This window comes from Paramisgurnus dabryanus, chromosome 18, assembly GCF_030506205.2.
Source record: "Paramisgurnus dabryanus chromosome 18, PD_genome_1.1, whole genome shotgun sequence".
NCBI lineage: Eukaryota > Metazoa > Chordata > Actinopteri > Cypriniformes > Cobitidae > Paramisgurnus > Paramisgurnus dabryanus.
In genome coordinates this window covers 4,167,461-4,195,434 of record NC_133354.1, presented here as the reverse complement: position 1 = coordinate 4,195,434, position 27,974 = coordinate 4,167,461, and the positions used below count along the sequence as shown (strand labels likewise).

At 34.3% G+C, this 27,974-nt stretch overlaps 1 protein-coding gene and 1 long non-coding RNA gene across 2 annotated transcripts in view; both read left to right on the top strand.

Annotated features, from left to right (window-relative positions):
* Window positions 1-6,698: 6,698 nt before the first annotated feature.
* Window positions 6,699-27,974, top strand: part of LOC135721523 (urokinase plasminogen activator surface receptor-like) — a 56,409-nt gene continuing 35,133 nt past the window's right edge. Inside the window, exon 1 of the mRNA XM_065243827.2 lies at window positions 6,699-6,777. Coding sequence (XP_065099899.1) covers window positions 6,729-6,777 — 49 coding nt within the window. The 5' untranslated portion in view covers window positions 6,699-6,728. The remainder of the gene's footprint in view (window positions 6,778-27,974) is intronic.
* On the top strand, window positions 9,284-11,210 carry LOC135721794 (uncharacterized). Its single transcript, XR_010521578.1, has 3 exons — window positions 9,284-9,420; window positions 10,665-10,775; window positions 11,086-11,210. It is a non-coding gene; the product is annotated as an uncharacterized lncRNA (long non-coding RNA).

Genomic DNA, 27,974 nt, shown 5'->3' with positions numbered 1-27,974 from the left:
CCTGGAGGCTGTTTACACTTGGTTTTAAGATGTGTTTTCATCGATCAGATCACAAGTGGATGAGAGAGACATTTGGGACCCCCATTTTCAGGGACTAAATTAGCATTGACAAAGAGATTACCCTGATAGCAATAAGCTCCGGGATGGATCCGCAACGGATCCAGACCGGAGCTGTCGGCTTCGGAGCAGATCCGTTGCAGATCCGTTCCGGAGCCTATTGCTATCAGGGTTACCTGATGTATTATGTTTTCAACAGCAGGGACGTGCACAGGGGGTTGCCCGGGCAACTGCCCATATGCCCTTCTCGACCCACTTTGCCCTTCCGAGGTGGGAAAAAAATCTTACTTTTTACTTCGTTACACTGTAATTTGCCGTTTTCAGAGCTCCAGCTCCCCCTCTCTGGTTCTAGTAGGTGTGGCAGCATCAACTGCGCAGGCACAGATAGAGTTTGTTTAAACTAACGGTACAGCCTGTATCAAGAACTCCAGACGGTAAGAAAACAATTATCACTGTCTCGACGTGATTTTTGGGAGTATGTTGAGTTTCGCGTTAAACAATTGATAGGTAACGTTAATGTGCTGACATTCTCCCGTCCACAACAATTGTGGTACGTAATGTTTTTTTGTAGTTTTTATTTTTGCATTTAAATTTTTATAAATGTATTAGTAAATGCTGAAATTAACATGAACTAAGATTCAGGGACGTGCACAGGAATTTTGAGGGGCAGTAAACCTAAAAAACAAAACACCCTCCCCCAAAACTCACGGACAAAAGAAGTAAAAGAAATACACAAATAAGTAAAACATACATGCTTTACCAACAAAGAACAACAGCATTAAATGTGACTTATGTGTGTTGTATGGGTGACCACCTGCTAATAATCCCAAGGGGGGACAAGGGGTGTGTTTCTGAGGGACAATGTGGGACACTGCCTGGCGCGGCGAAGTGCACTTCCACTTACGATTTACTTTAGCTATTTAATTTTATTTATTTTTCATTACAATTTATTCACTTTAAATAAATTATAATATAAAATTATAGGATTAACAGGAATTGGTGCTAAACATCCCAGGTTATAAAAAGTCTTAACTCACAACTCCAGAGGTTCACAGAACGAGAATGGGAAAGAAGGATGGTGAACTTGTGAGCATGTATTTAATTGATGATGGCTGTGCCTCAGGGTCAGACTCAGTCTCCATTTTTCGAATTGAAAAAGAGCACATCTAAAAGTTCCTTTCCAGTGTGTCTGGTATGCACGTGCATCGCTGCGTTGACAACAGCCTAGTCAGCAGTTCAACTGAGGGGTGGGTGTGGCAACAGTAGCGTGCGAGTAGAGAACGAGCTTTAAATGTCAAGTAATGTTCGTTTGGCTGTGAAATTCTTTTTGAGCAAGCATTAATTATGCCTGACATGGTCTCAATTTGCAGGAGGCATGAATTGGGCTTCAAACGCTCTGCACACATGCGCTACGCAGTACGGGTGGTCACCCTAGTTGTACCCAAATGCACAAAAGTGAATCAAACAGATCCTACACATTTTATGCTTTTCATGTGTGAACAATAAATGCATCAGGACACAGCTCATTACTTCAACACTTCAATATGCCCACATTATATAGGAGTATTAAAATACAAATGTGTTGTTCAATAGGCTTTATGCCCAGCTGCACTACTTCCTGAACTTTAGCCAGCTCCTTGTTTCCTGTCTTCCATTATTGGACAAACTGATTAATCCAGGTACATGACGTGACGCATGTTTTTTCTGTAATTAAGTGTAAATGTTTACTGAACTACATTTCTCAACTAAAACAACACATTCCAGTGGGGCATAGAAGATCATTTTATTTCAACATTATAATTTGGGGCATAGATGAACAGCAAAATGTCCTGCGGTGTAACTGTAACATTGATGACTCATCAAATGTAAATATTAGTAAAATAAAGCAGATATGTTTGGAGCAGCTTATAAATGCCTTGGCATTATTTTGTATATATTTGCTTAATTATCTTAAGTTTTCAAAATGCTAAAAAGTACTAAAATAACATTTACAGTACATTTAGTTTTGTAACACAAATGCTGTCCTGCAGTGTGACATAGGATATTAGATTTTTGTAATGGCAGTTACATTTACAGCCATAGGTGTCTTTTAGTCAACCCCCCTACCAGGAAATCCCCCAGATGTGTGGATGTGCTAAAGAGGTTAAAAGGTGAGTGTTAATCTCGTATTAATTTGATACATTTCATCATTTCTGTCAGACCATGAACGTGTCCATTTTTGATAGTCCTGTGGTGTGACTGATCTAGTTCGAGAAAAAAGAAAAATATAAAAAAATAATAATCATATTCAGGTTTAAAACAATTAAATTCAGTTACTGTAATGTCCAAGCTCAGTCTTGTATAGCAACGACTCTGCCAAGGTGAAAAAGTCCTGTGGTGTGACAGCCCGTCCTGTAGTGTGACATAATTAAGTCAGATGTCTGGCTATACTCTTGTCTGTTATGTTTGCATATTAAACATAAATATAAATATATATATCTGTCTCTATATATATATATATATATTAAACAAATATTGTCAATATTATATATAATATACCTATATTATACATATATTAAACATAAATATATATCGGTCTTCATACTATACCTATATTATACATATTTGTGGTTAACATGGTTTTACTACAGTAACCATGTTTTTTTGTTTGTTTTAACTATAGTAAAACCATGGTTAATTTTCGTAAGGGAGGTACCGGGAAAGGTTAGCACAGGATGAAGCCAGGCATAAGGAGATCCTTAGGGAGAGAAGGAGAAAGTAAATATGTTTATAATAGGGAAATTGAATTGGTAAAACATTCTCTAAGCCGTACACTTGTACAGAAAACATGTAATTGCTGTCTCTATTCCATCAACAGATATCAAGAAAATAAAGCTAAAGGAATGTCAAATGTCTCTTCACTGGAATCTTTGTTTAAAGAGCTGAATTGATGATTTTAACATGCCTTCAATTATTTCAGCATGATTGTAATGACTTTCTCCTGAGAAACAAGATATTTGTTTAGTCTTTTAAGTTAAAAATAGAAATTAATGGTCTTTATGACTATGTCTTGTTCACTGTTTTTAGTTCAAATTATTACACTAAGTAATAAGATTGTACTGATATGTTGCATTTTCATTAATGTTTAAATGGAGATGCAAATGAATTTGTTTGTTACAAAAGTATTCAATAAATTCCACCATAAATGTTCATACAGTGTCTCATTTCGTCCTGTGGTGTGACGGGATGTCCTGTGGTGTGACATCACTTCAAACACAATTAAACAACTTTTACTATGTTGTTAACTAGCTTAATTAATTATATGCATTTGAAAACATTGCATAATATAACTATATATATAAAAAAAATAAACATTTTGAAATATCTTTTCACATTATACACAATATTTCCACTGGAGTGAGTGGTAAAAGATGGCACAAGCTAAGAATATAATCAAAAAACAGCTGTGAAAAAATATATTCAGAATTTTAATGATCATTCTTTAAGAATATTTGTTAAAATTAAAACATACTTGATTTGTATTTGAAATGAATAATATTTAAATATTTGAATTTTACAGTAATGTCATGTCACACCGCAGGACATAATTTGCCTGGCGCTATGAAAACAGCTTAATAAATTACATAATGAGAAAAAAATCTGCTAACCTCTAACAGTTTCAAAAACAACAGCATTTGAACTTAGCAAATGCGTACAATTCTCAAGCAATTTAGAACTTTTTTTTAAAAAATGCTGTGCTACTGAGGTCAGGCACACCTGGATTAATCAGTTTGTCCAATAATGGCAGACAGGAAACAGGGAGCTGGCTGAAGTTCAAGAAGTAGTGCAGCTGGGCATAAAGCCTATTGAGGTGGAATATTGTCTATGTTAAAACAGGTAATAATTTAATGTGACAGATTCTGTACTTTTGTCTCATGTTCATCTTTAAATGTTTGGACATTTCTTGACTCCACAGCAAACAGAGGAACTTTGCCTGTATTTTCTCAATACTTATGAAGGGCACTAATAAAGAATGTATGAATGTAATATGAATGTAACTGACAAGAGTTTTGCATTCACTAGGCTATGTATAAAGTGGTAACACTTTATAAGAACTACTATGACGCATTAGAAGCATTAGTTAAGCAGTACTAAATAGCCAATTCATCATTTATAAAACATTACATTAGTAAGTAGTTTATAAATGTTTTTTTCTTGATTTATAAGCATGTATATAATGTGTTTAATAATTGTCTTTTCTTTTATTAATGATCAATTCATCATTTCTAAAATAAGTATTACATTTTTACAGACCAGTTATTAAGTTGTTAAGATCATTTAGGAAGTGTAAGTAAATGATTAATAAACTATTTAAACATTCATTTATACATCCTATTATTTAGACGTATGGTAATGAGTTAGTCAGTGTGTTAATTAATGCCTCATTAACACATATTCCTCCTGTAATTCATGATTAATTCAGGTAGTTATAAAACATTTAGAAGTGGTCAATTAACTATTTTGTGAGCTCATCTAAAGTGAGGACTATTTATGCTTTGTAAAGCTTTTATAAAGGAGATTTAAAGGCTCAGTTATCTTTTAAACAGAAAAAGGAAACAAACACAACACAGAGTAATATATCAAACAAAAAAATGTAATTTATATAAAACGTAGTTGTCAAATATGGTTTTATAATTTGTTGATTATATTTGTTTTTCTATATCTGTTATTTTGTTGCTTATTTTCTATTTATATTTCAACACATACGAACTGAGGCGTTTACTAAATTAGCGCCTCTACCCGCCACATGTGAAACTTTATATATTAGGGTATGAAATTATATTTTGGGGTTTAATTTTGCTGTAATGACATCCATTTGGATTTGATTTTCAGTTTAAACTGCCATGAGTAATTGTATTTTATTACACATTACACTTTTCAGGCATTTAGAGCAAATAACGTACCCATTTATTTATTATATGATATAAAACACAGCATACAAAACAATTAGTTGTACAGTTTAATTTTTGCTTCTGAAATAAATATTTCTGTGTTTTGTAATACTCTGTGTTGTTTGTATCCTTTTTCTTTTTAAAAGATAACTGAGCCTTTTAGTCTCCTTTATAAAAGATTTACAAAATAGTAAACTGATCACTTTTAAATGTTTTATAACTACCTGAATTAATCATGAATTACAGTAGGAATATGTGTTAATGAGGCATTTATTAACACACTGACTAACTTATTACTCTACGTCTAAATAATAAGATGTATAAATGAACGTTTAAATAGTTTATTAATAATTTACTTACACTTCCTAAATGATCTTATAAACCACTAAATACTTATTTTAGAAATTATGAATTGATCATTAGTAAAAGATGAAAAGACAATTATTAAACACATTATATATATGCTTATAAATCAAGAATAACGCATTTATAAACTACTTACTAATGTCTAATAATGTTCAATAAAGGATGAATTTACTATTTAGTACTGCTTAACTAATGCTTTACTAATGCTTCATAGTGTGCAGTTATCATGTTTTCTTATGTTGTGAATCTCATATCACGTGTGTGTTGTGAGAAGCACTTACATCATACAGTATACAGCGAATCAAACGCCAATCAAAGAGAGATTCTTTAATGTTTCTGGAGGTTGCGCGTTTAACTGTGTCTGACGACGAACAGGTCGTGCGTATATAATTGCCGAGTACATGTGTAAAGTTTTATTTTTGGTTAAAAGATTAGAAAATTCATATTCACGTCATCCAACACTGTTTATGTTTTGCGTGTTTCCACATAGGCTACGAGTAAAACAGCATCAGACGATTCAGTTTTTGCAGCGATCTGAACAATTCATTCTAACTGATTCGCGAACAAATTCAAAACGTTGGGCCATTTGCTTTGTAAAGAATCGACTCAAAAAACTTGTTTATTTGCAATACTTTGTAGGCCTACATAATCATATATAGCACACACCATTTTTTACTTTCACTCAAATACCTGTTAAATTCTTTTACTTCTACTTGAGTAATTATTACTTGTACTTTTACTTAAAGTTTTTGGATACTCTTTCCACCTCTATTAAAATCTTCATAAATCCAGGCTGTGTTTAGCCTAAATAATCAGACAGATAGCAGCTAGCTACTTTTTTTTGGTAGGCATTAGGCAATGTCTGCTGATAGTTAGTTTCTCACATTTCATTTTAGCAAAAAGAATGAATAATGGTAGTAATGCATCACATTAATTATTTTATACAAAATGGTTAAAGGATAAATGATGGTTAAATGATATTAAACCCATGATTTACTCACCCCCAAGCCGTCCGAGATGCATATGTTCATCATTTTTCATCAAACACATTTTCAGTTATTAAACTTGGAGAAACCTATCAGTGACTTGATAGGATATTGATAGGGATATTGATGTAGGGATTTTCATGACTCAAGTCATGTTCTTCTGTGTTATTATTAGTAAGGTGATTGTTCAAGTCCGTGAGGTTTTTTTTTTTTTGGTGGGGTGCCCTTTTTTTAGGTCAGAGCAACTGCCCCTCAAAATTCCTGTGCACGTCCCTGACTTGTATTTAGGTTTTCTTTTTTTTTATAAAGCCTCGCCCCCTCTTTTGAACATTTATATAAAAGCCACTGAAAGGGTTTGTGATTTTATTCACCTCCTGACAGACCAAAGATGGAACTGAAAATCTTCATTGTTCTCTTCTGCGCTCTTTTCACTGGAGGTACAAAACACAAAATCCTATTTAGTATTTAATGTTTTATTAGTTACAAAATACATAGCTCATTCTGTTTCTTTTTTTCAGGACATTCACTCCAATGTTTTGAGTGTTCAGGTATAATGGGTTCTTGTGAAAGCAAAGTGAAGACGTGTCCAGGCACTGAAACATGTTCAAGTGCAACAATTGCACTATCAACTGGTGAGTTCAGCATGATGGAAATTTTATTTACTGAAATATTATAGACTACCAATGGAAATTAGGGCCATTAAACATGAATGTTAGCTTAACTCAATTTACATTTAAACACCACATTTTCACTCATAATATTTACAGCTCCCATTACCGCCATATACACAGCTGGAAAAATGAGTATTTGACACATCAGCATTTTTATCAGTAAGAGGATTTCTAAGTGAGCTATTGACACAAAATTTCCACCAAGCCATCAAGGCAATTAAATTCATACAAAGAAATCAGAACATTTAAGTATACAAGTTGAGTCATAATACATAAAGTGAAATGTCTCTCTCTGATTCTCTCTCTGCGAGCCCCTTTATTTAGATGGGCTGACACGCAAAAAGACGTGTGCCCAAAGAAATAATATGCGTCATGGAATGATATGAGTCACACACAAACAAAAACATCTTATATTATATAATACTCCAATAATCCACGGGCTTCTGCAAATGCTCTCACGCAAACTTTAACCGAGCCTCAACATGTTTTTGTTCAACAATGGAGGCTTGCGTGGTGAGCGTGCATGGACGTGCTCACAGGAACATTCAGTATTCTGAAAATGCACCTATAACCATTCCCATCAAAATGGGATTTCTAAAATCGATAAGATTACGAAGATCTTGAGAGAGTTCTTTGCGTTTACCCATCATGTAATGTTTCCTGTGTGCCTCCTGGGTAATGTGAAGCCTTTATAGGCCATCAATTAGGACTAAAGCAGCTGATATCAATTAGTACTGATAGAGGGCAGAGTTTCTCTCTCAATACTGACAGATTTCAGGTGATCTCCTGGCTTTCTATGCCATTTTTCACCTTGTTCTCTTCATGTGTTCAATACTTATTCCATGTGTCATTTCATTTTATTTATTATGACTTAACTTGTATACTTAAATGTTCTTATTTCTTTGTATAAATTCAATATTTGGCTTGATGGCTACATATGGTGAAACTTTGTGTCAAAAGCCCACTTAGAAATCACCTTGCTGATAAAAATGCTAATGTGTCAAATACTTATTTTCCTAGCTATATATATGGGAACGCGATGAATTGATGCACACCCCTATATATTTCTATAACGTACATCCCAAAATTTTTTTTAAGAAAAATAATTTTCAGAAAACTTATTTCAATCATTTTTTTTCAGTGCATAAACGTTTAACTGTGACGTCCACTCCTGAATAAAAGCTCACAAAATCAAGCTATATGTGCTATTTTAAATTGTGAAATAAAGTCCTTCTTTGATTAGAGTTGTTCACTCTTTCATAAACAAATCATAAATGTTCTTCAAGAGCTTTAGTTTCATGCACAAATAGCATTAAAAACAACAGAAAGAGAGTAAAGAAGGACTCAGTACCTTTTTAAAAGAGATTTTTTGCACGCATTTAGAGGGTTTTGCAGCTAAAGACAGTCAATTTTGTTATATACGAATGAAATTACTAAAGTGGCATCTGTGAAAATAATACATTTCAATAACTGACTAGTAACCTTTTCAGTACCATTACAAGGAATTACTAAACCTAAGCAATGCTCATTTACAAGAAAACATGTCAGATGCACTTAAAGGCGGAGTTCACAATGTTTGAAAAACGCTTTGGAAAAGGAGACGAGCCGACTACCAAAACACACTTGTAGCCAATCAGCAGTAAGGGGCGTGTCTACTAACTGACATCCTTGCCGGGGTTGCGTTTGTGTGGGGCGGGTCTTTTAAAAGAAGCTCCAAGTTCTATTGGGGTAGGGGCGTGTTTGTTTAGGTGATTTCAAATATCAACATTGGCTTTCAAACATTGTGCACTCCGCCTTTAAAGGGTTTTGCTTCTAAACTCATCATAAACTAATGCAGTTGAAAGGAGTTTCTTGAAAGCAGACTATTTGTGAGTCTATATTATCTATGAAACGTCTGAAATTCTGACTCAGGAGTAAAAATCTGTGTTGTATTTTATTTCTTATAAACTGTTGTTTGATCGTATGATGTTGTCTTCACGAGTAGAGATGCGTATCTCAAGATTATCAGTAGTTGTGAAGCAGAATTGTTTCACTATGATGTAAGATGTCTGTACTTCAGAATTTTAGTAACCTCTCTGGCAACACACACACACACACACACACACACACACACACACACACACACACACACACACACACACACACACACACACACACACACACACACACACACACACACACACACACACACACACACACACACACACACTTGCTTTACAAATAACAATGGTCAGGTGTAAAACATTAAGCATATTCTTCTTTTAGATGGCACTGAACTTAAAATGCAGTCTAAGGGTTGTGCAGTGACGGAGAGTTGTATAAATGCATCTTCTAACCTCGGATTTACAAGGACAGTAACATCTACACAATGCTGTAACACAGACCTTTGTAATAGCAAAGACGCCCCAGGTATGTCTTTTATACACATAACTATATGTACACTCACCTAAAGGATTATTAGTAACACCTGTTCAATATCTCATTAATGCAATTATCTTATCAACCAATCACATTAAAGTTGCTTCAATGCATTTAGGGGTGTGCTCCTGGTAAAGACAATCTCTTGAACTCCAAACTGAATGTCAGAATGGGAAAGAAAGGTGATTTAAGCAATTTTAAGCGCTGCATGGTTGTTGGTGCCAGGCGGGCCGGTCTGAGTATTTCACAATCTGCTCAGTTACTGGGATTTTCACGCACAACCATTTCTAGGGTTTACAAAGAATAGTGTGAAAAGGGAAAACATCCAGTATGCGGCAGTCCTGTGGGTGAAAATGCCTTGTTGATGCTAGAGGTCAGAGGAGAATGGGCCGACTGATTCAAGCTGATAGAACTTTGACTGAAATAACCACTCATTACAACCGAGGTATGCAGCAAAGCATTTGTGAAGCCACAACACGCACGACCTTGAGGCGGATGGGCTACAACAGCAGAAGACCCCACCAAAATTGGACAGTTGAAGACTGGAAAAATATTGCCTGGTCTGATGAGTCTCGATTTCTGTTGAGACATTCAGATGGTAGAGTCAGAATTTGCATAAACAGAATGAGAACATGGATCCATCATGCCTTGTTAACACTGTGCAGGCTGGTGGTGGTGTTGTAATGGTGTGGGGTGATGTTTTCTTGGCACACTTTAGGCCCCTTAGTGCCAATTGGGCATCATTTAAATGCCACAGCCTATCTGAGCATTGTTTCTGACCATGTCCATCCCTTTATGATCACCATGTACTCATTCTCTGATGGCTACTTCCAGCAGGATAATGCACCATGTCACAAAGCTTGAATCATTTCAAATCGGTTTCTTGAACATGACAATGAGTTCACTGTACTAAAGTGGCCCCCACAGTCACCAGATCTCAACCCAATAGAGCATCTTTGGGATGTGATGGAACGGGAGCTTCATGCCCTGTATGTGCATCCCACAAATCTCCATCAACTGCAAGATGCTATCTTATCAATATGGGCCAACAATGCTTTTAGCACCTTGTTGAATCAATGCCATGTAGAATTAAGGCAGTTCTGAAGGCGAAAGGGGGTCAAACACAGTATTAGTATGGTGTTCGTAATCCTTTAGGTGAGTGTGTACAGTACATTTGCTAGCATTAAGCTTAGGTTTTCCATGAAATAAAAGAATAATATTTGTTTTTTCTACAGATTACGGCTCTAACAGCCCCAATGGAAAACGATGTTACTACTGTGATGAGAAGAGTTGCTTCAACAAATTAAACTGTTTAGGAGATGAAGACTACTGCGCTACAGCTACACGTGAGAATCAAGTCACTTTTTTCTGTCTTTCTCTGCATTATTATAGTTGATTAGGTTACATTTGTTCAAGACATATCAATAGGTGATACATGAATCAGAGAACATGGTTTTCCTATTTACTTTATCTAGTAATCGCAGAAATATATTTATTATATATTTAACATAGGATAGGGTCATGTATTTAAAATGTTTTATTAAATCCATAACCATGAATATATACTGTATGCATTCTATATGTGTTTTATCAGATTATTTGTGTTGTCAAGTTTTGAATGATTCACTTGATCAACTTTTGTTTTCCTTACATTAGAAACTGGTGAGTCTGTGACTCTTAAAGGATGTACCTCTAAATCTATCTGTGATGCTGCAACACAAGGGAATGAAGATTTCACGAGCTTCTCATGTTGTCAGGGGAATCTGTGTAACGGTGCTAAAAGCATCACACAGAAATTTCTCTTTCTCTTATGGCCGCTCTTCTTCTTCATCCTGATCCACTGAATTCAGCAAAACTTCACTAAATGTGAGATATTGTGGTGGGATTAGTTTTATGCATCTTATCACTTCAACAGCAGTATGTGACATATTTTGGATTTAAAAACAATGTTTTATTTCATATAGCTTAATTTTCCATGTATTTTTTGGTATAATTTTCATTATATTTTTTTTAGAAAAAGAAAATACTAGAAAATAGAGAAAACATGAAATAAAATGTAACCACACCACTATTCACTTGTTTTTTATTGTCACTAAGTCTTTATAAGCCTTAACATTTGACAATGAGTTTGACAACATTTGACAAGTTTCTAGACGAAGTTAACTAACTGTAATTATTGGTATGAACCAGCAGGTGGCAGAATATAGGCATACATATGCAGGCATCTGCATACAGTTTTGTTTAAAGATATATTTTTTATTTACTAGGAAACTTTGAAAAAAAACCTAGTATGAACTAGTTCAATTAGCGGACCCCCACCTGCTGTTAGCATTCCATTGACTCCCATTCATTTTGGCGTCACTTGGACAATGAATAACTTTACATCTGATGCATTTAAAGACTCCATTTGTCCATTAATTATTTCTAAAGAAACACGAAAATAAAAGGCTCCATTACCATCTACACTCACCGGCCACTTTATTAGGTACACCTAACTAATATCGAGTTGGACCCCTTTTGCCTTCAGAACTGCCTTAATCCTTCGTGGCACAGATTTAATAAAGTACTGGAAAAATTCCTTAAAACACAGTTGCTGCAGATTTGTCGGCTGCACATCCAGGGCACAAAGCTCCCATTCCGCCACATCCCAAAGATCCTCCATTGGGTTGAGATCTGGTGACTTTGGAGGCCATTTGAGTACAGTGAACTCATTGTGTTCAAGAAACCAGTCTGGCCATTCTTCTCTGACCTTTGGCATCAACAAGGCATTTGCGACCACAGAACTGCCGCTCACTGGATATTTTCTCTCTTTCGAACCATTCTCTGTAAACCCTTGAGATGGTTGAGTGTGAAAATCCCAGTAGATCCGCAGTTTCTGAAATACTCAGACCAGCCCGTCTGGCACCAACAACCACGTCACTTTCAAAGTCACTTAAAGCAACACTAAAGAGTTTTTGCTCTTTGCTCCCCCTACAGGTTGGAAGCGGAATTGTCCATTACCACTGTCGTAAATAATTTAGCCTACTGCACCAAAGCTGGCTCTGTTTGGATTGTAGGTCTGCCGTAAAGCAAGTTTTTGTAGTTTTCACTCGAACTACAGGACCGCTACCTGATGGTTGGAAACTTCTTTAGTGCGGTTTTGGCCAATAGAAGGCTGCAAAGCGAATGTGAAAGTGCCGTTCACCCTGTTTTGAGTGGATGAACGACTGAAACTTCTTTGGAAACGTTATTATAAGGTAAAAAAAACTCTTTAGTGTTGGTTTAAATCACCTTTCTTCCCCATTCTGACACTCTGTTTGAACTGCAGCAGATCATCTTGACCATGTCTACATGCCTAAATGCATTGAGTTGCTGCCATGTGATTGGCTGATTAGAAATTTGCATTAACGCGCAGTTGGACAGGTGTACCTAATAAAGTGGCCGGTGAGTGTATCTTACGTTATGGCCCAGTAGAAGCAGTTTTTGTAAAAATAGGCTAACGATTGCGTCATAACCTGCGACTCTCTGTCGCTATGTCCATTTCACAACACCAGAATGAACAAGTTCACAGTAACATGGGCTTGAGCTTCTCGTTACACCGCCACCTAGAGGTTTGGCATGCTCTTGACGGCATATATACACGGGTACGTGGCAATGAAAATCTTTCTGACAACTGACATGTGTGCACAAAGTTTTTGAAACCGGAGAGGTTGAAATGTCCGTTTATGAAAATAGCTGCCCACGTGTAAATGTAGTCTAAATTAGCATTGACGAAGATATTACCTAATGTATTATGTTTTCTATAAAATGTTTTCAACAATGTTTTAAAAATTCTGTTTAAAGTATTCAAGGACCATTTATTAAGGAACAGCACAAAGATTGTGAATTAAATCTTCTTCTAAAAGACCACTTAAACAGTCAAGACCAATGTGTTTTGTGTGGTAAAGTAGAGTACTACAAAAAAAAAAAAAAAACTAGCGATTGATTTAGAAGACATTTTATTTACTCTTGGTGATGTTCAGTGTAAATCTGGGTCCAGAGATAAAGACTGTTGTAAAGCTCTGGACTATATTGTACAGTACATGCGAAATTTTTCCAACACAAAATCCAAACAAAAGTTGATTCTCTTAAATACACTTATCAACATTTGAAGTGGATCGAAAAAGTTAATCAACGTTGTCACAAGAACGGATATTGTTTAACAGACAGCTTTTATTAAGGTTTGATCCACTTTTAATGTTGATTAGTATATATTTCATATTTATACCACGGGCTGTTTAAATACTCCATTCTGATTGGCTGGAAGTTGTGGAGTAGAATCGTTTAATGTACAGGTAAGTTAGTTCCAGTCAGTTTGATTATAGTTCAAAATTAATCCACTATAAACATTGGTAACCAGTTACCCTTGCAAGCAGAGTGAGAGACACATGTATAAAAATGTTTATTTATAGGTATAAATGGATGATTTTTGCATATCGGTAAATTTGTATGTGAATATGGCAATTTTGAGAATGGGCCCAGGCACAAAACGAAATAGAAGACTTTGAATGACAAAAAGCGGCACAAAGAATTAACACCGGAAGAGCTAGAGAAGATCGAAGATGAGGGCACTGACAGAAAACCTAGAGATATAGGCTGAAGGGGAACTAAACAGCAATTACCAACAACAACTGCAACAACAACATGTACATTAAAGGTTTGTTTGTTGCTGACGTGTGTGTGCTTTACTACATCAAATTTATTCATCAATTATCCATAAATCATTAAAATACTTTGATAAATTTGCAAGTATTAACAATGTAGAGGTTTAAAACACTTAAGCAACATATTTTACGCTCCATCACATGAATCAAAGTACTCCACTGTGTGGCTGGCTGGCCAGTAAAGGCCTTAAAGATGAAAAACTAGACATGACAATCTGTATTTTACAAAAAACAAGTAAGTTCCATGCCTAACATTACATAATATTTTTGGATTGTATTATTTGAGTAAATGTAAGCAAAAAATAAAATAAAAAAATAAAGTAGAGATCACATGTTCATTAAAAAAAATTACACAGCCAACAGTTTTTAATCAGCAGCAGAGGAAACTGCGTCTCTTTCAGGACGACAAACACCTCAGAAACTCCTCAAAAATACTGTTAAGTGTTAAGTTTATGACTACTTACACTTATTTTTCAATGAAATATTGGCTGTGTCCTTGCGTAAACAACTTAAGGTGTATTTATCTGAATACTTTCGGAGCCATACTGTAATGTTAACTGGGTACAGTAAAAGCTTTCTGTGCAAATACTGTTAGAATTATCGTGACTATTTTTATTTTACGTATTCAGGTCACCAAAGTGAAGAGTTGCTTTAACAAATTAAAATGTTTAAACTGACTAAATGACTGTCTTTCTCTACATTGTTTATTAAAGTAGATTAAATTACACTTCACTCTACAGCATTAATTTGAGATGTTGTGGTGGGATTAGTAAAATAAAAGAGCTTCATTCAGCTTATCACTGCAACTGTGGCATATATTGGAATTAAAGGCAATGCTTTATTTAATATAGCATCATTTCTATTGTATTTTTGGTGTTATATTGGTACACGAGGAAACATTTTTACTGAAAACAGAAAAAACATTAAATAAAATGTAATCACACCACTTCTACACTTGCTTTGATTTTTTCAATAAGCGTTTGTAAACTTTTACATTTGACAAAATGTAATAATGATAACATTTCTAAATTACTGTAATAATTCATATGTTACCAAACCATTAACTTGTGTTTCATAAAATATTTCTTAGTAAATGCTAGTCTTTATGCATAAAATACACATACATGAATTCATGTATATATATTTGTAGATTGTATTTCTTTATCATATAAATTATCATTTTACATTAAACGTTTGTTGTTTTTGTTGTCTTGCATTGTGTTTGTGTTACCATTGCATTAACAATAAATATGTGAATTTCTGCTTGCTCAGTCTAGTCTGTAGTTTGTATTTTTCTCACCAATAGTTATAGAAGTCCAAGCTGGTAACCAAACTAAATTTCTACCTTTAACTTCCATTTTAATGGACACAAAAATACAGAGATATTTCTCAAAATCTATTTTATTTTGTGTTCCTCAGTAGAAAGAAAGTCATAAAGGTTTGGGATGATATGAGGGTTATTGAACACAGAATTTTTATTTTTGTGTGAACATAACTTTAAAATGCAAAACTGTATATAACATATTTTACCAGTAGATGGCAGCAGATTCTTTGTACAGTAGAGTATGAGGACTTTTGAATTGGCTGATTATTGGAGACTCCTGGGCCCGTATGTATAAAGCTGCTCAGAGTAAAATTTTAGTCTTAAGTGTGTCAAAATACTAAGAATGACATAATTTTACTCTTATTCATAGACTTAAGAATAAGTTTGATTTATAAAGCCCCCTAAGTGTTAAGTCTAGGTCTCAGCTCCTAAATTATTTAAGAGAGCTGGAGAGGTCTCTTAACCTAGTTAAGAGTAACAAGAGGGCACCAGAGAGGCGGAGGTTCATGCACTTTACAACAAAGAATGTGTTAGAATTACTTTAATTCAAATGTATTTCTATAGCACTTTTGAAAAAAAATATTGTTGTATTGTTGCAGAGCAGAAAATGTACAATAAATACATGTTAGTAGTATATAGACAGATAGGAATTAATATAACATGATGTATAAAGAGTATAGGGTTTTTATACAATGTTTATTATCTTACACAATATAAAAAACAGTATAAGATGTATATTGAAACTTATTCAAGTGCTTGCACAGTACCAAGATTTTTTATGGGATTATCAAGAAAGCATACTTAAATGGTATATACATTTGCATAATATACACTGTAAAAAGTTAAAGTTGGATCAAATTATTGATATTACCAAAAAATTTAATGTTTTTTCAACTTACATTTTCTCAGTTTAAGTGAACTTATTAAAGTTAAAAATGTTTAAATATAGGTGTTACTAATTGAAGTAAGTTTTTTAAAGTATAGCTGCTTTTGTTTTTACAGTTTATGACAGGTAAATAAAATACCATAAAATGTAAATAAAATCTACAATAGCATTATCAACCTCAAAAATTGCTAATCTACAAGGTTGCAGTGACACATGTTAAGTGATATTAATAGAGTATAAAACCCTGACCCAAAACATGATGTTAGCAATGTTAGCAGTGAGCAAGCCAAATGTGAAAGTGACAAAGATGGCAAAAATTACAATTGTGTTTAAGTGGAGAAATCCAACTTAATTTGACCATCTTGTTCAGGCTTGGTCATCAAAGTATTTTTATAAGTGTTTGCAAACTTTAGTATTTTCTTATAAACAGCTTGTGAGTAAAATCAAAGTGATGTGATTCATCATCTTAATTTTTTAAATAGCATTACGTTTGTCCATTTCATTAACATGTTAAAAACTTAATCAAGATGGTACTTACTTGTAATATTATTAAACATTTCTTTTTTAAATTAATTTAAATTAAAAGCAAATTTAAATTTATATATTTAAATACTAATTGTAATGTCTTCATGATCAGGGCCGGCCCTGGGCATAGGCGGAATAGGCAAATGCTAAGGGCGCCGCTGACCCCTTGGGGCGTCCGTGCGCCCAAATTATTATTTTTTTTAATATATGTATATAAACATTTTACTATAAATATTTAATTCTGCAGCAGTTATTAATGAATTATTAGTAGCACAGTATCTCGGAAGATCGTGCTTGTTAAATAGCTCTATACTGCACTGAAGCGGCAGTTTAAAATATAAACCCAGAATTCAGCGAACGTCAAGACAAAGAAAACGGAAACAACAATCAGACCGAGATGCAGAATTTACATAATGTTACACAGACCATGTTTAAATTTCAATGTTTCTGGACAGAAATACCAACTTGTTCACTTTGTTTGGTATTAATAAGTGCTGGCCGCGGTGCTGAAGACGCGCTCGGACGGAGTACTGGTGGGACATGCACAGATATTTACGTGCAAGCCATTGGAAACTATTATTCGTTATTATATAATTATTATTCGTTATTTTACTTTATTACTTTCACTTAAGAATAGTTCTGCACTTTTTATTTCAACATTTCTCTTTATATAAATACTATTTTGTACTTCAATCTATAATTTCGTTACTAACCCAACAAACTCATCTGCGCTTTCCAATAGGTTGCACGTAAGGGGAAAAGTATAGCTTTCTTCCACTTGAGAAGAGTTGTGCATTTTTAAACTTTTTAAAAAAATATCTCTTTTTTTCTTCTATTTAAAATCTATAGTTTCGTTATTTTACTAACCCAACTAATGACTTGTCCGCTTTCCAATAGATTGCACGTAAATATCTGTGCATAAGTGCCACCAGTACTCCGTCAGAGCGGGTCTTGGTCTTCAGCACCGCGGGGAGCAGCCAGCACTCCAATGCGCAGCTTATTAATACCAAACAAAGTGAACAAGTTGGTATTTCTGTCCAGAAACATTGAAATTTAAACATGGTCCGTGTAACGTTATGTAAATCCCGCGTCTCGGTCTGATTGTTGTTTCCGCTTTGTTGTTCTTGACGTTCGCTAAATTCTGGGTTTGTATTTTAAACTGCCGCTTCAGTGCAGTATAGCCACAGTATGCGTGCGTGCGTGTTTGTTTGTGTGTGTTTCCAAAATATTTTCAAAATAAAGAAAAAAGACAAAGCTGTGCAGTTTGTGTTTCTGTATAAGTTTATGAGCAAAATAATTGGAACACAATTGTGATTCTGTGATTCTAAAGGGCACCAGGTGAAATCTTGCCTAGGGCAGCAAATTGGCCAGGGCCGGCCCTGTTCATGATTCATGAATGTATGGTGTCACATGCTGCTGTGAATGTACTGTTGCCAGCTTTCTATTGGCTGATTCAGAGGTTAAGGGCGGCCATTTTAGGTTGAAATCATTGTAGTCCTCAGTTTGGGCCCGTATGTATAAAACATCTCAGAAATGCTCTTAAGAATAGTTTTAAGCTATGACTTAGGTGTCAAAAAATTCTTAGTAAGGAGTAGGACCGGTCTGAGAATAGAAGACGTTTATAAAGAAGCTGAAAGCAACTTTATGTAAAGTGTAAGACTCATTCTTAAGTGCTGACTTAAGTGCCGCAAACTGAGGACTACAAGGATTTCAACCTACAATTATATTAGTATTTAAATATTTATTTGCTTCACAAAATGTTCAACAATATTACAAATAAGTACATTTATTTATTTTACACGATTTTGCACCATTTTGATTAAGTTTCAACATGTTAATGAAATAGACAAACGTAATGCTATTAAAAAAATTAAGATGATGAATCACATCGTTCTGATTTCACTCACAAGCTGTTTATAAAGAAAAGACTAAAGTTTGCAAACCCTTAGATAAAAATACTCTATATCAAGTTAAGTTGGATTTCTCCACTTAAACACAATTGTAATTTTTGCCATCTTTGTCACTTTCACCTTTGGCTTGCTCACTGCTAACATTGCTAACATCATGTTTTGGGTCAGGGTTTTATACTCTATTAATATCACTTTACAGTTATAGTGTCACTGCAACCTTGTAGATACTTCACATTTTTTATTGTAGATTTTATTTACATTTTATGGTGTTTTATTTACCTATCAATGTAAAAAGCTGCTTATTTCACTTAAACTGAGAAATTTAAGTTGAAAAAACATACAATTTTTAGGCATTATAAATAATTTGATCCAACTTTAACTTTTTACAGTGTATATTATTCAAATGTATATACATTTAAACATATAGCATTGCTGTCTTGATAATCCCATAAAAATTATTGGTACTGTGCAACACTTGAATAAGTTTCACTAATAAACATCTTATACTGTATTATATTGTGTAATATAAATTGTATAAAAAATCCCTATACTCTTAATATTTCATGTTATATTAATTCCTATCTACTGTCTATATACTACTAACATGCATTTATTGTACATTTTCTGCTCTGCAACAATGCAACAATCATTTTTTTCGAAAGTGCTATAGAAATACATTTGAATTAAAGTAATTCTAGCACATTCTTTGTTGTAAAGTGCATGAACCTCTGCCTCTCTGCTGCCCTCTTGTTACTCTTAACTAGGTTAAGAGACCTCTCCAGCTCTCTTAAATAATTTAGGAGCTGAGACCTAGTCTTAACACTTAGGATGCTTTATAAATCAAACTTATTCTTAAGTGTATGAATAAGAGTAAAATTATGTCATTCTTAGAATTTTGACACACTTAAGACTAAAATTTTACTCTGAGCGGCTTTATACATAAAGGCCCTGAACTTTGACCATGACACCAATAAGTCAATAAACAAATTGAAGTGTTTTAATGGGTAGTGTGTAATCATTAATCACCCTGATTGCACACATACATCGCGGAGACATACATCTCATTTTTGACACCAATAAGTCAATAAAATGTATGTGTTTTATTGGGTAGGCCTAGTGTATAATCATTTATCACCCAGATAGCACACATACATCTCGGAAACATACATCTCATTTATTGACACCAATAAGTCAATAAAATTGATGTGTTTTATTGGGTAGTGTGTTATCATTAATCACCCTGATAGCACACATACATCTCGGAAACATACATCTCATTTATTGACACCAATAAGTCAATAAAATTGATGTCTTTTATTGGGTAGTGTGTTATCATTAATCACCCTGATAGCACACATACATCTCGGAGACATACATCTCATTTATAAAACTGTGCGTAGGATCCTTACAACAAGTCTACGTATGCACAAAAATCAAAAATGGCATACGCAACAAATATTAAGACATATAACAAAGCAATGTTTCCTTTATAAATCACTAAATAAATCCATAAATAACTGAAATTGACCATGACACCAATAAGTCAATAAACAAATTCAAGTGTTTTAATGGGTAGTGTGTAATCATGAATCACCCTGATAGCACACATACATCTCGGAGACACCTAATGTCTGCATTTACATCTGCAAGACGTATTATTTAGAGCAAAACATTTTTTCATTTGTTTTGGAGTTGTCCTTCAAAAAAAAAAAAAAAAAAAAAAAAAAAAAAACAGGTTAGATTTGTGCTCTTTTGTTAGAATTCATATTTTGCTCAGACTTTGTTTTGAAAATATTTCATTTGTTTTTATCTCATATGATATCTCATTACATAAGGAATATTATTTGATTAATGTGTTACGTTTGTTGGCAAAGTTTAGTATGCATAAATGTAAATATGGTGATTATAAACCATTATTCTGTATTTTTCTATTGGAAGTTAAGCAATACCTAAAATTTATTTATAATCTGATAAACAAGAAAGCTGCTAAATGTATTAATGTATGTCAGCATTTCCATGTTTTTATTTAATTCTTTTTCTCTTTCATCCCCTGGCTAATGTAAAAAAAGTGTTGAATATGTTTGATAAAAAAAAATATATTCGAAACTTTTGCAGCGTCAACATAATTTGTATTAGAGCTTAGATCGGGCCCAAAAAAACCATAAACGAAGCCCCTGCACGTTGTGTCCGAGCCCGGCCCGACCGACACATTACCGACAATGTTTTAATAGTGCGCAAGTAGTTTGTACGTTTAGGGCTACTGTAGAGATATGGCGGTGACTTCCATATAAGGGGACCCGCCAGTGTTCGAATTATGTCAAAGCTTATTGGGGTCCCCTAGCTAACCTCTTCCCCCCATTATATGGTCGCTGTGATTTGACAAAGAAAGATGTGATCCTGGATTAACAATCATCTGATCCTGGACTGGTTTTAATCAAAGAAACCCCAAATTACTCTTAACTCAAACCCTAAATGTTTTTACCCCTCAAATTAGTGTGAAACACTGCAAGGCCAGACATTTTAAACAGAATAGGGGTAAAATAGGGTGGACCTCAATGCCTACTCTCAAATTACATAATTTCACTATTTAGTATTGGTAAAATGGTTACATTGCGTTTTTAAATCATAGATTGAATAATTTTCGGATCAGCAAAACTGGGGCTGGGAAAATAAAATAAGAACAAATTAAGAAATGATAAAAATAGAAAAGAACAAAGTTACAAATAAAGTAAGATCTAACAGTAGTATTTAGATACATAAATAGAATCAAATAAACAATAACACTGTCTTCTTTATTATATAAGTTAAATATAATTAATCTTTTTAAAGATACAGAAGTGCTTTTACTTTGTTTTCTGTTGTTTAATTAATATAAATGACAGAAACACAAGCAGATAAGAACTGCTACTTTCAGACCAACACAAAGATCTGACTTCTATCTGTACTGCTTCAACACAGACATAACTGAATGTTTTTATGAGAATAGGTGCCAAGACTATGGTATTTCAAAATAATTTTGTGTTTGCATGCTTTAGAATCGCGCGTCTATGTGCGTCCGCTTATGACTGTGCGTCCATTTGAGTATGTGTGTGCGTCATTGTCTGTGCGCACACAAAACAGCTCACTTTAACATCTTGCGCTCAAATTGTTTAAAATCGCTTGCATGTTAACATTTGCAAGGTTTAAAAAACATTTCTGAATGATGCATATTTGAGCGATTATAAAAAGGCTATAATTTATTATAATTTATGCGTGATTTCTTCTGCTTTCCCAATAAAAATTTTGTGTTTCTTTTGACTTGGTGGACCAGGCAGCTGTCAATTTGAGTGTGTAGCCTCGCCACTGTTATGAAAAAAATAGTTTGAGAAGAATTTAAAGAAAAAAAAAAAACTAACGCTAAAGATTACTAAATATTCTTACCGTCACTGAGGTGAAAATAATCCACATGCAGACAGAGTCATTAACTCATCTGTCAATTCCTCCAGAAAACAGCATGATTATATTTATTTCAGACAGAAATCATTTGAATTAGTTTATTACGAAATTGGGACAAATAACAGACAGTAGCCTATCGCTTTGTGACAGCGCAACGTGAGAATTTTAAATTCATGTAGTATTTTAATTTTAATAAAAACCAAGGCTTATAGCAGGTCGGGGAGCCCCCAAGCCCCCCCCCCCTCAATTCGAACACTGGGACCCGCCAGCCTGATCTCACGAATTTCCGTGTGATAGTCACAGAATTTTTTGCGCATTTTTCCGTGGCATTCTCACGGATTGGTTACTCAACTGTTTTGTCCTATTTTCTTACCATTTTGCTTCGGTTTAGGGTTAGATTTACATGAAATGATATCCCTACCCAAACCCAACTCTAACCCCAACATCAGGCGACAATTGTTTAAAGTTTAGAAAATATAAAAAATATATCAGAAAAAATAGTAAAAACCAATAGTTAAAGTGACATACTAACGCAAACACTAAATCGAACCCTAAACCGAAGCGATAATGGTTTGAAAATAGGAAAAAGCTGTTGCGTAACCAATCCGTGAGAATGCCACGGAAAAAGACAGTCCGTAGCAGGGCCACGGAAAAATTCGAAGATCCATGAGAATGCCACGGAAAAATGCGCAAAAAATTCTGTGACTATATCCCACGGAACTTTGTGAGATCATGTTGGACCCGCGGTGTATGAAGATGAAAATGGTTCCTTCTTAGGTAATAAAAACAATTCAGTTCAATATGTAAGGTCCTTATACACCAATGATAATATAGTTATGTATATTATTTAGCATTTTTGTCAAGGATCCTTTTAAAAGTAACACAATGCACCTTTAACATATACAGCATTCGATTCGCCTTGTGAAAATAATACCTTTCCCATAATTCCCCTAGTGCACTAAAGGACATGGAAGTCATGATAATCACACTGCCGGTGTAACATGATGAACTACGTTTGTTTTGTCCAGTGGAGCTGTATATAATACAGCAAGGTATTTTTTAATCTGAACTAACACTTAGATTTCACGCGTTGTTCTACAACACACGATTTAACCGATTGTTTGTTACTGTTCTCTGTGATGTCATTTTTTGTTTTTATGCTGTAAGTACTATTATATTCTCGGTTGTCATTTAAAGGTAAACATAACGGTTAGCATGCCAGGTTAACAGTGAACCAAGCAACATGTATAGGTAATGGTTAAAAATCAACTAGATGTTGGAATCTTAAAAAAGTAAATTAACGCTCAGCCCCCCAAAAAGCTGACTGAAGTTCAGATGTTTTGCGTACAACACAATAAATCAACATTAGTTGGAAATGATAGAAAAGAGAATCTTTATACTATATACTAATTTATATGTCTTATATTATGGTGTAACAAAACCGCTTTAAGAATACCTAGATATTTTTGTGAGGGTTCAGTTAGCCTATGTCTTTAGTGACTCTTTTATTTGACCATTTTACAATAAAAAGTTTACTTGTGTTTTTATACAATGAAGAAATCATGTTATTCAAAAGATGTTATTCTGCGTAAAGAGTAGTGTGAGTTTAATAGACTTCATTAAAAAATAAAACATAACAGTTTACATAGCCAGCAATTGTGTAAGTGATTTGATTTTGGACTTCTGTCTTATAGACATTACTAACTGAGAACAGTAGAAACAAAGACATGAGGGCATCAAAGCATGTAATGAATTAAGATTGTGTATGTTGTGTTCACTGAATGTATTTAATTTGTTTGTGTTGTATGTGGTAATTTGTCTAATGTTATTAAATATTATATTAAATACAAAAGCACTAAAAGTTTTAGTGTTTTGGCTAAGGAGTGTGAGCATGTTTAAAAATGTTTCAGGTACTTGTATTTCAGGTACAATAATAAATACTAGATGAAAACTTGAGTTTTTGAGATTAAAATAATTGTAATTGGTAAGTGCTTTATTCTTTAAGTTGATAAGTTCTTTTTTGAAAGTCTGAAAACTATACTAAACCTAATATACTAATAACCTAAAGTTAAAAGTCTCAGTATTTGTAGACAGGTGGTGTTTTGTACTATGTGCCTTTTTGTCTTTACTTATGCAGTACCTTTAAGTGGGCTGCTACATGCGGGTACTCAGTACTGCCACTTCCAAATATAGCTCTTGAGAGTACCACCACCTCTCCGTGCACCCAGAATGTGCTTTTAGCGTACCGGAACGCTCATTTGCACATCTGTTTAAATCAGAGGTTTAATTGTATCCTTTGGCTGCGCTGCCGCTTTTCAGAGCCCCCTTCACAATGTACGCTTCCTAAATCGTCCCACCGAGAGCAGAGACTACATTACCCATACACCCTTGAGTTTCACAAGTTAAAAGCGCATTTTGCTGCTGTCAGTGTCAACCTGGTCTGGAGAGGTGTGTGTTTGTGTGTGAAACGCGCAACCATAGCTGCTCGGTTAAAATGAAAATACAATGAACACTTAATATGCCTTCCTGGTTTTAGACTCTTAGTAGTAAGAGAACAAGGTCAGAATCAGAGGACTCGCTGGCTGACATCCTACCAAGCCAGAATGATAGCTGCAAGGTCAGACGCAAGCTTTTTCCAATACCCTTTTGTAGGTACGTGACAATCTACGCTGCACAGCTGTCAGCCCTCGATGCAACTTCGGATTTCCTCAGGCGATGTGTGGAGTAAAAACATTATTGAAATTGTACTATACATTTAGTTTAATTGTTTAACTACAAGTGAACGAAATTTCAATGAATTTGAACGACGCACACAGAAGTTTTACACCAGCAAAATGGAAAACAATGGGACAAAATAAAGTGATGACTTTTGAGTTTCAAATGGTCAGTATTTTGTTATTCTTGAACCCGTAGACATGGTCTTGGTATCATTTTAAAGTTTTTTTCAAGCTCTTTTTATCAGAACAACTAGTTTTAGCATTTAACCATGTTGAAAATTGCATACCTTCTGCACATTTTATGTTTATAGCTCAAGCAAATCCACAAACTTATAAAAGGATTTTTTATTTTTTACAAGGTCGTCTGTTGACTGCTGAATATAAAACCCCTTCAATATAGGAGTCGAGTCAGCAAAAAATAAAAAATAATAGAGTACCGGCACCTATTTTGGGCCACTTAAAGCACTATGCAGTACGACGAAAGCAACGCATGATGCGTTAATGCAGGGCCCTTGTATAAACAAAATTCTGCTATCTCAGGAGGACTGGAGATGCTTTACGAGTTAAATAACAAAATATCCCGGTCCTCACCCGACACTGCCATAACGATTTATGATCCGGAGTGGAAGCATCTCTCACGAATGCGGCTTTAAGGACCACGATCTGTGTAAGTACCACTATTATACAGACCATATCTTTGTATTAAAAACATAATTTTCGTTTTGAGAATCGTTGGAATCAGGTCATCTAGACAAAATGCAGAATAGGACATTCAAAATTTACACATCGATTTTTACCCTCAGGAGAAAATCCTCAAAAATGTTCATCTTGACAGAATTCATTGTTCATTAAACATATTCTTCTAGATTGTATTTCATCTGTCTCTGTGAGGAACCTTTTTTATTCTGTTGATACTTTTGAAAATGTTTTTTAATCTAGTCTTACTTTATTTAATTAAACTTCATTCTCACCATGAATATAGCCTTAGAAACCAGTATGGCTTTTAAAAGAAAAGAAAGAAAGAACACTTAATTTCTTTGATAATTTCACTTAAAAATCTGTGTTTAATGAAACTTTTCAATGACGAATTTCATCCCCTGATCAAAATAATTTGTAGAAAGATCAACATGTCAGAACGTGATGATGTCACGCAATCCTGGACAAAATGGCGCCAGTCAAAAGTTCAATGCATCGTGGGTGGATATGCCCGCGCTGTTTTTTCGGTGCCATAGTGAGATGATCCACGTGATTTGTTTGTGATTTTCGTTAACTCTGATTTCCCTGGCTTTTATTATGCATATTGGGGCCCACCTTATATAAATTATGATGGAAGCATGAAATGTGGTTTTAACGATGGCCACTTGTGTAAACATTGTTTTTATTGTTTTAGCGTAGGCGGACATGATTTACGGCGCACTGGAGATAACCCCGGTCATAAACATTTCAATGCATCGTAGGCGGTCGCTTCAAAAGCTCACGACGTGGGTGGAGGTTCAATAGCTCACAACGTGGGAGGTCCGGGTTAAACGTTCACGATGTGGGAGGTCCCAGTCAGAGGTCACCCCTCCTCCGAAGGTCAAAGGTTCCCCCTCCCCTCCGGTCAAAGGTCACCATCAATAATTTTTAGGTGACAGTATGTCGCCCCTATTTACTACACTGTAAAAAAATTCAGTAGAAATTGCAGCTGGGTTGCCGGTAACTTACCGTAGATTTAAATTTATGTTTTTTACTGGCAACATTTTGTTCAAAGTTAAATGAACATTAAACATTTACAAGTATTTGTCTAAAACTAAAAAACAGCATCAAGCAAAACATTCTGGGAAACAAAGTCTGAAACAAAAAACAGAAAAAGGTTGATGATGATTTCTGGTTCCCAGAATGCTAAGGCTGTTATTGTATAGTTTTATTCTGTAAAGATAAAGACTTGTTCATATTTATTTTTTTTTAACTTTTAACAAACTCTTGCCAGTAAATAACATTAATTTTAATACGGTAAATTACCGGAAACCCAGCTGCAATAACATTGTAATTTCTATGCAATTTTTTTTACAGAGTACTTATAATATATAGAAGGAAGGTAGCTATCAATAAATTATTTTTTAAATACAGAAAAGTAGGGTTTGATTTTGGTACATTTACATTTTTGAATAAAGAATTTACCTAAAATTAACATTGTGTTAACAAAAAAATTCAGCTCTACTGTCAGTATCAACATTCCAAATATTATATGGTCTCTAGAAAAAGCAGGCAGTGACTGTATTTTGGTTTCCAGCCAGAAGGACATGTTTTCCCCAAAAAACATTTGAGTGAAAGATGGTCAGTTGTCTCTATATCACTTTGGCAAAAAGTACAAATAATATGGTCAAAATTAAATCTAAGTCTTAAAAATTCACCTGAAGGGTATACACCGTTAAATATTTTAAAGTGAATTTCCTTTGCTTTAGGAACTACTGGAAACATTATATATTGAACTCGTAATTTTTTGTACAATAAACTTATCATAAACCCGTACACTGAAAAAAAAAATCCTTTCAATTTACGTAATTTTAATGTGTACATCGGTCCCACATAATCCGATTGTGTAAAACCAACATAATTTTCCTCATTTAATTTTTATGTGTCAGACCAAAACATTTTAATTGTTTTAAGTAGTCTAATATAAATATGTTGACTCAAAGTGCTATTTCTCTTTCCTATAACACATTTATTTTGTAATGTTTAAATAATTTTATTATGTAAGGGGACTAGATTTTCATCTGTAATTCCAACATGCACTGTAAAAAATGCTTGTGAAATCTACAGTAATTAACTGTGTTCATGCACAGCAAATAACTGTAATAAAGTTCACAGTGGATTACAGTGCATTCAGTGTGAAATCACAGTAGTGTTTTTAAACTGTAAAAATCACAGTAAAAAGGTATGTGCTGTAGAAAATCACAGTAAATTAAATATCCTGCAAAGATTCACAGTAACCAGCAATGTACTGTAGATACTCACAGTAACCAACACTGTAAAAAAATTCCGTAGAAATTGCAGCTGAGTTGCCGGTAATTTACCGTAGATTTA